Raw genomic sequence first — 8,833 nt, forward strand, 5'->3', positions numbered from 1 at the left:
AACAACAGGCAAGAAAGAGGGAACTGAGTGAGAGTGGGTTTGCAACCCCTGCATGAAGAACAATGCATCTTGTTCAGAAAAGAACATAGGAACTGAAAGTAGGACTTCTGGCAAATTGAGGGACTTGAAATCTACAGCTCAAACCTTTGTCACCTTCCACCTGACTTTGGAGATGTAGTAAAATGTTCCTCTGAAGAACCCTGCACTCCCAAGGTGCCTGTAGATCTCTAGGGCAATTTCTTCCATTTCTTCTTTAGTTGTGAAAATGCCCTTGGCTCTTAGGCTATGGCAGATAAGGATCTATGATCTGGGGTGTTCTACTGAGACCTTTACATTGTGGTGTGGAGGGTGCCAGGGGCGAGTATGGGAGAACAAGGGGATGCAGCCATAAATCTGTGATTACATGGCCATAAATCTGTGATTACATGGGCCAGGTAGCAGCACAAGTGATGGTTCTGTAACCATGCTGGGATATCAGGTTCAAGAAAAGAGATGAATGAGTCATTCGTATAATAAACTATGTCACTAAAATTATCAGGGACAAGGTGGGCTAAAAGAAGGGGTTCATCCCTGACATGCTGAGGTCCTGCATGTGTGACACACTGAGAAAACTGAGGGGCAGTTTCTGGAGGTCTCTTATAATGTACTACAAGGAATTACAGGTTGTTGTCCCTCACAAAAAGCCAGGTCCGTTTAGCACCTCTGGAAAATGAGGTGATTTTTATCCAGGTGACAGATTATAGATTTAGATAGTTGTAAGTTTAAAATACTGGTCCAGTTTATGAGCGAAGAAAAAAAATACTGTCCAATAATATGATTGTGAAATCAGGGGGTTTTGGGCAAGGTAAACTGTCATGTGCTAACTTGCTTCTAAAACCAAATTTGTCTTCTGTTTTCCTGTGGGAAGCCAGAGGATGTTATAATTTGAGTCATGCAGTTATTGACTAGCAAGCATACAACTGATATAAATAGAGAAACAGTGGTGAGACTTGGATAGAAGAAGAGATTGAGAGATCTTCTAGCAAGGGCTGATAGGACAGGGAGGCAAAGATGAAGACAAAGGTCCTTCCTTTCCTTGGGTTACTATATGTTGCATGCTCTTGTGCTTTTCCAGTAGTTCCAGAAAAGGAAAAAGAAGATATGCAATTTGCTAAGGTAAGGACTACAGACAGAACTTAGGAAATAATTTATTGAGAAAATGAACCTAGTGATGTATTAGTGATGTAGAATACTTTATTAACAACTGTCTGCATTTGAAAATAAAAGTTTATGTTCTAAACTGTTGCTTTTTCTTCCCCACTAGAAATATCTGGAAAATTTTTATGATTTCAAGGAAGAGAAAAATTCTGTCTTTAAATCAAGGAACCTCAATCACATGGCTGACAAAATCCGAGAAATGCAGTCATTCTTTGGGCTAGAGGTGACTGGCGAGCTGAATCTTAAGACACTGGACATGATGAAGCAGCCTAGATGTGGAATACCAGACGTCCGTTCATACAGCACCTTCCCACAGAGCCCTAAGTGGAAGAAAGAAGATGTGACATATCGGTAACATATATTAAAGCATGTTTCTCTGTACACCACTGGGAAGCTTTGTGAATGCTAGGCAGAAGTGAAAACTTCCTCTATTATGTAAGCAAATAATTTGAAAATAAACATCTTGAGACACATAAATAATAATAACCACTGATTAAAATATTTGGCCTTGGTACTATGTGCCCCAGCCACATGTGATCTGGTTGCTTTTAATTCCTTTCTCCTTATTTCACAGGATTTTGAACTACACTCCAGACATGCTACAAGCTGATGTGGAGGAAGCAATTGCAAAAGCCTTCCAGCTCTGGAGCAGTGTCACCCCTTTGAGATTCATCAGGCTCTACAGTGGTCAAGCAGATATAATGATCTCCTTCGCAGCTGGATGTAAGGGGATTCCCTTGCCTGGGAATGATAAGTATTTGTCAGTTTTTCTTACAGAGATGATGAAAAGCATCATTTTTTTTTCCCTTTTTTCTTTTTTTTTTTTTTTTTTAGTTCACGGTGACTTCTATTCCTTTGATGGTCCAGGAGGAACTCTGGCTCATGCCTACCCCCCCAGTAGTGGGATAGGAGGAGATGCCCACTTTGACGAAGATGAAAACTGGACCAAATTTACTACCCATAATGGTAAGTAACCTTAAATATTGCATTGCCTGTTTTTTATTAGACAATGTTGTCTTGAAGACACTGAAAGTCACAGATCCTATGGCAGTAGTTCCAGTATTTACTGAGATGTAAAATGTCAGTGTAATTTAGTAAAATGATTCTGCATATTTTGACCTGGGCTGCAGTCATGACAGTCCGCTGAAGTTAATGCACAGACTGCAATTATAGCTCCAGTGAAGGAAATAAGATTAGCATGAAACAGCAATAATGGGTAATCATGACTTTGTAAGGCAGGGAATTTTCACCCTCAGGTAATGACCTTAAAAGTTGTAATATTGAGCTCTCACTTTTCTTTTTTTTTTTTTTCCCCTGATTTAAAGTGATGCAAATCTTTAACTTCTGCAAAGGAAAAAAAAAAAAAAAAGTTTATTCGTAAATATAATTAAATACAACAGTGAAATGTTCTGGTTTCCAGCAATGTCCAGGGATGATGTAATATGTTACTGGTCTTTGTGAAGTAGTTACCAGGTGAATTCCGTGTCATTTATGATTCCCAAAATCTGACCAGATGACTAAAATGGTCTCACCTTGTTTTCAATTGTTATTAATATTAAAGAAACTTTGATTCTTTGTTGGCAGGAAGATTTCTGCAACATGAGCAAAAACTGTCCCCACATTGGCTTCCCTGTGAGAAATAAATGTTTATAATTAGAAACTCATTTCTTCTCCAGGATGACAGAGGACTTCTTATTGGGACATAGTTAGATTTTGCTGTTTTATTAAGACCCCGAATAATATATCATGCATGAGAGGATGGCAGCTGTATCCCACTGTCATGCAAGAAATTTATTTAGTGTTTTTTCTTTGTGATGGATTTTTTTTAGGATACAACTTATTTCTTGTTGCTGCTCATGAGTTGGGCCACTCACTAGGTCTTGGTCATTCCAACGTCTTTGGTGCTTTGATGTATCCTATATATACGGCCAGGGATACGAGGGACTACAGGCTTCCTCAGGATGACATCGATGGCATTCAGGCCCTCTATGGTAAGCAAGAAGCATAATTTTTTTGGTGGCTGATGGATAAGCATTTATAATGAATTTTACCCAACAGCTAAAATGTACTGAACTTTCTACTGCAAGAAGGATACTGAGGTTTAATTTCCTGATATTATTTTTGAGCAAATCTCTTGGTTTCTGTGCAGCTAAGAGTCTACATCTGCAAAATGGAATCTGTGGGCTGTATCCATGCCAGTAAGTCAAAAGGTCCAAAAGTCTTTCTCCAATGATACCGAAGGAACAGCTCATGTCTGTAGTATTAAACTTTCTTATCTTCCACAAGAGGGTGGTCACATGCACAACTGCCTTTTGGAAATGGTGTTTGCTCTACATTAACTCCTGAGTTACATACAGTTTGAGAGACCAATGGCTTGCCAAGGCAAAAAAATGCCAGAGACCATTTTAGCAGTCAGCAGCACAGATAGCCAAGTTAAATTGGCCAGGAACCTTCCCTGACATTAATTTACTAGTTGAGTTTTAACCTTAAGAAACGTATGTATTTGGCTCCATATGGTATATCCTGAAGCTCTGCAACATAGAATCATAGAATCATAGAATGCTTTGGGTTGGAAGGGACCTTTAGAGGCCATCTAGCCCAACCCCCCTGCAGTGAGCAGGGACAGCTTTAACCAGATCAGGTTGCTCAGAGCCCCGTCCAACCTCACCTTGAATGTTGCCAGGGATGGGGCCTCTACCACCTCTCTGGGCAACCTGTTCCAGTGCTTGACCACCCTCATTGTAAAAAATTTCTTTCTTATGTCTAGTCTAAATCTATTCTTCTTTAGTTTAAATCCATTATTCCTTGTCCTGTCACAACAGGCCTTGCTAAAAAGATTCTCCCCATCTTTCCTGTAGGCCCCCTTTAAGTACTGGAAGGTCACAATAAGGTCATGAAACATGAAACACTCTAATTCACCTTCCAATCCTGCACTTCTCTATTTCCCAAAGGACCTCCCAGGGAATCTCCTGCACTTCCAACCGAAGCTTTTCCCCAAGAACCAACTGAAAAGACACCTGCAGAAGCACCAACTGAAATGTCACCCCGGGAAGAACCAACAGAAACAACACCCTCCAAAATCCCCACAAGACGAGAGGACTGTGACCCTCATTTGACTTTTGATGCTATCACCACTCTCCGTGGGGAAATACTGTTCTTCAAAGGCAGGTAAGTGCTTTCATTTCTAGCAACACCTTTTTGTGAGACTCTCAAAGGCAAAGCATAGAGTTCAATTCAAGGAATTTATCTTCCCTTGGTTACAAAGGAAGATATTTCTTTCTGAAAGTATTAAGGCAACTTTGCAAAATGTTACTAGTCCAGCTGGGCTGGGTGAGTAATGCGGTTTACTGACAGGTGAGTAAAATTGTTTTAAGCCATCGTACATCATCACCCATGTCTGTTAAAACTGTGCAAGGCTGAATAATCCCAGTGTCACTCCTCAGCCTGCAGCTGCTTTGCATGCAGCACCGTCCTTGTCACACCATCCCACGTGTGGTCAGGGAGCTGTGGAAGATGCCACTGGTGACTTTTGGTGGCACTCTGACCTAGGAGTCTGCACTGGACCACTGCCCAATACTGTCTGTAGGGAGCCTCTGCTGTTACAGGTGTCCACTTTTCGGGCACACTCTGACACTAGGCACTGTAGCGGGTTGTTGGCTGGGCACATCCACCCTGGGGAGGGAGAACAGCATGTCAGACCCAGGGTTTCACCCTCTTCTTGGGTTGATAATTGTGTTTCGATTGAACAAGCTTCCTTTGATGATGTGAGTCTGATTTCCCTTCTAAAACATATAATAAATTGTATCTTAAAAACTTAATAATTTTCAGGGAAGGGGAGGAAGGAGCAGTTCCTCCTTAAATTGGGTTTTAACATGTTTCTCAAGAATGTTTAATGAACATTTGTAACCAAACTGAACTTAAGAATGCAGCTATGCCTACCTGCATGGGACATGGTGAAAAGAAAGCTTCAATTGTCAGCACTACCACAGACATCACATATTGTCTTGGGCAAGCCATCAGGGTGCCAGTGGAGAGGTCTACAGGGCCACCAGCTCTAGGTGCCCCTGCTTGAGCCAAGGGGTTGCACAAGATGACCTCCAGAGGTCCCTTCTGACCTTAACCATTCTGTGACCTCAGAGCAACCAGTAGTAAAGGGTAAATGTCTATGAGAGAGCAGGGCAAAGTGAAGCATTGCAGCCCCAAAGGGGTGATATCTCTGCCTCATAGGGAGGACTGGATCCAGCACCCAGGCAGTAGGATTTAAAGTGCATTTCTGGGCTACTGGTCTAATGAAATACAGACAATGAAACACTGCTGTTTTCATTTCTATTAGCTATGTCTGGCGCAAAAGTCCATATTTCTCAGGCATTGAGCACGACACCATCTCCTCGTTCTGGCCGTCACTGGCAGCTGGCTTTGATGCTGCTTATGAGATTGACAAGAAGGATAGAGTGATATTCTTTAAAGGTATTTCTCTTACATTTCCATCAGTCCTTTTTATGAATGAACAATGTTATAGTAGCACTGCTAATGTTATATAATAATATGGAAGTAACATTATACTAATACTAACACTAATGCTAATACTAATACTAATAGAAGATATTCTTAATATTTAAATCCATTTTCATTTTGAAAATGCTGCTACTGTCATTAACTAATACTGCTTCACAACAGCCCTGTACAATATGTTATTACTCTTCTTTTGTCAGTGAGAGAGAATATCATAGTTGAGACAAAATTGATTGCCTACATTAAGTTATTTAAATATATTTCTAAAGGTGCCAAAAACACCTAGAAAAATATGTTGAGTTTTAACTATTGAAGTATATAATACTCTAACAGCTACAAAAAGTGGAAAATCCAACAGCTCTGAAATATTTAAAATTATATGTGCCCTAGAGGGTCACGTTCTCAGCTGGCCATCTGTGCTATTTGGTGGCATTTACTACACAGAAAGCTCTGGGGCTTTGATGAAATGGAGCTCAGCCTCCTCAGAAATCCCTACTAACTTTTTTCTGGTTTTCCTGCAGACAACCAGTACTGGGCTGTCAGTGGCTACAGTATAGAGCTGGGCTTCCCCAAGCCTATTCAGAACCTGGGCTTCCCCACCAGTGTCAGGAAAATTGATGCAGCTGTTCATTACCAAAATACCAATAAAACCTATTTCTTTGTAGGCAACAAGTACTGGAGGTAAGGCTCATTCCTCTTTTGTACAGCAGAAAATCAAAATAGCTTTTAAAATGTCAAGTTATATTAGTATTTGTACAGTAAGCTCATGGCCTCTTCTCAGCTTTCTCAGCCAGTATAAAGCTGAAACTCAGAGGCAATTACTCATGTCTTTTCATAGAACAAAGTCTGTAACACCTAAGATAAAGACAACATCCGTTTACTCTTACCAGTCTGTGATTAACAGACAAAAGAGCTCTGTTTATTCGTTAGGAAGCAGTATTACATGAACTTAGTATAAAAAGATAATGTGAGTAGATTTTGTCATCATCATGTATTCATTCAGCAGCTATTAATGGGCAGAAGTGCTCTCTGAAATTTATAAATGACAAAACTATCAAGAAATTTATGGAAGGAGATTAAAATATTTACTTTTTAAGAAACAGGTCAGCTAAGCAGTAATGTTAGCCCTAATAATTAGTCTGTAATATTATCTTGAAAGGGCATTATTACACCAGAAGTTTAGATTCTACTCATGCGGTCACTTCATAGATTGGATGCTGTAAAATTAAAATGTTCAGTTTGAATAATTATTTAAGTTTATTACTTAGTATAAGCCCCATCCAGCCTTATTATCAGTGTCAGGGAATGGAAGTGAACTATTTATTTTAATGTTCTGAAAACAGCCTTGCATAGGCCACTAAAGATGTAAATGTTCACACAGCCAGGGTTTATACAGTTCTATGAGATCACAGATGTTTGCAGTTACTGGGTTTTCAGCTGAGAGTAGGCTTACTTAGTAAAAATTCCACCTTGTTTCAACATTGAACATCACATGCTTCTTTCTTGTTTTCATGCAATTTCTTTATTTAGTTTCAATGAAAATACCCAATCAATGGAAAGGGGATATCCAAGAAAAATAGCAGCTGACTTCCAAGGAATTGGCCACACAGTTGATGCTGCCCTTCAGAAAAATGGTAAATAAAATAAAATGTAACTAAAAACAAAACAAAAGACCACCAACCAAAGCCAAAAAAGTATGTGTTTCAAATACATATATATATATATATGAAATGTTTGTTCTGATTTTTTTTAAAATCACCCAAGAAAATAGCAAGTGTATATCAATAGGTATACAAGAAAGAAATATTAATTTGCCAATATTTTGTCCCTCCAATTCTAGGACATTTCTACTTTTTCCATGGATCAAAACAGTATGAGGTTGACATCAAGAACAAGAAACTCATCCGTGTAATGAAGAGCAACAGCTGGTTTAATTGCTAGAAATATTAAGTGATGCTGCAGGGCCGTATTTGTACCAGAAATGTTTCTTCATGTTCCTTGGTTCTAAACAATATCATTCAGCTGTTACTGTGCATCTGAGTCTGAAATGATGGCCTTTGATAATTTTAATTTAAAACCTTAAAAATTTTAAACTTAATGTACAGTTTTAATTTATTTTGTTTTCCAGCTATTTATTAACCAAGTTGGTTTTGAGTAATAAAGTATTTTGCCTGAGTATAGCAGTGTTCTTGTGTTCTAGTTCATTATGCTGGAGACAAGGTATCTGATATAACTACACACAAGCCTGAAAGGCGCCAGGACCCCCCCACCATTTTTAGCAGGGCTCAGTGTCCGTAGGGGGGAAGTTAAAGAGAAGCAGAAGTAGGTGGGCAGTTTTTACAGGCAATGAGAAATGACCTAGGGGATAGAGGAGGGAAACAAAGACACTCAGGAAGGATGTGGGAGAAGCGGAAGAGGTGGGAGGAGATCCTACGCAAGGTGTGGGAAGGGCTGTAGAAAGACTGGTGGCTGTGGCCTCACCTGCTATGACCCCACGGCATGGGGACAAAGGAGTCAGGGCAGAGATGGGGATGGGTGCCTGCTGGTAGATGGGGATCATGGCAATGGGTTGAGAGGACCCATGCTCCAGCGCCGCTGTGGGTGGTTTTGGTGGGCAGAATCATTAGTACAGTAGAACATGAGTGAATGGACAGAAGGGTAGGTGTCCAGTTTGGGGTTGGAGGCAGCATGCAGGCAGGGTAGGAAGTGATGGAGACATGGTCATGGGGTCTCAGGGAGTCAGGGGGTTACCCCTGCTGATCTGTGACCATGTGCCATGGGAATGGAGTCAGGGCTGACAGTCCAGCTCGCAGTGCTGGACAAGAAACCACTGACAAGAACCACTTCCCAAAGGAAACAAGCCAAAGTGATAACAAGAAACCCAGAATTTTCATGTAACTGCTGGAGATGAGTCCTCCAGAGGAGAAGTGGTGAGACATAGGCAAAAGCACACACACTTCCTCCATCCACCCTGTTTGGGTCCCCCTCACAGGGCAATAACTCAGTGACTTAAACACCCCTTGGGCTGTAAGAAAGCTTGGCTGAAGTCTGTCCTCTCCTTGAAGGGATTTGACCCCATCTCTCACAACACTGCTCTGATGATGCGATTGTCCAAGGAAGTTGA

The 8,833-nt window shown here is 40.6% G+C and overlaps 1 protein-coding gene across 1 annotated transcript; it reads left to right on the plus strand.

The window, feature by feature from the left end:
- Positions 1-1,050: 1,050 nt before the first annotated feature.
- On the plus strand, positions 1,051-7,650 carry LOC104025174 (stromelysin-1). The gene is made up of 10 exons (XM_009480097.2): positions 1,051-1,155; positions 1,304-1,548; positions 1,772-1,920; positions 2,032-2,163; positions 3,027-3,188; positions 4,149-4,365; positions 5,531-5,664; positions 6,231-6,390; positions 7,240-7,343; positions 7,550-7,650. The coding sequence occupies exons 1-10, from the start codon at positions 1,051-1,053 to the stop codon at positions 7,648-7,650; spliced, it is 1,509 nt and encodes a 502-aa protein (XP_009478372.1).
- Positions 7,651-8,833: the final 1,183 nt, after the last annotated feature.

The sequence above is a fragment of the Pelecanus crispus genome, chromosome 1 (assembly GCF_030463565.1).
Source record: "Pelecanus crispus isolate bPelCri1 chromosome 1, bPelCri1.pri, whole genome shotgun sequence".
NCBI classification, from domain to species: domain Eukaryota; kingdom Metazoa; phylum Chordata; class Aves; order Pelecaniformes; family Pelecanidae; genus Pelecanus; species Pelecanus crispus.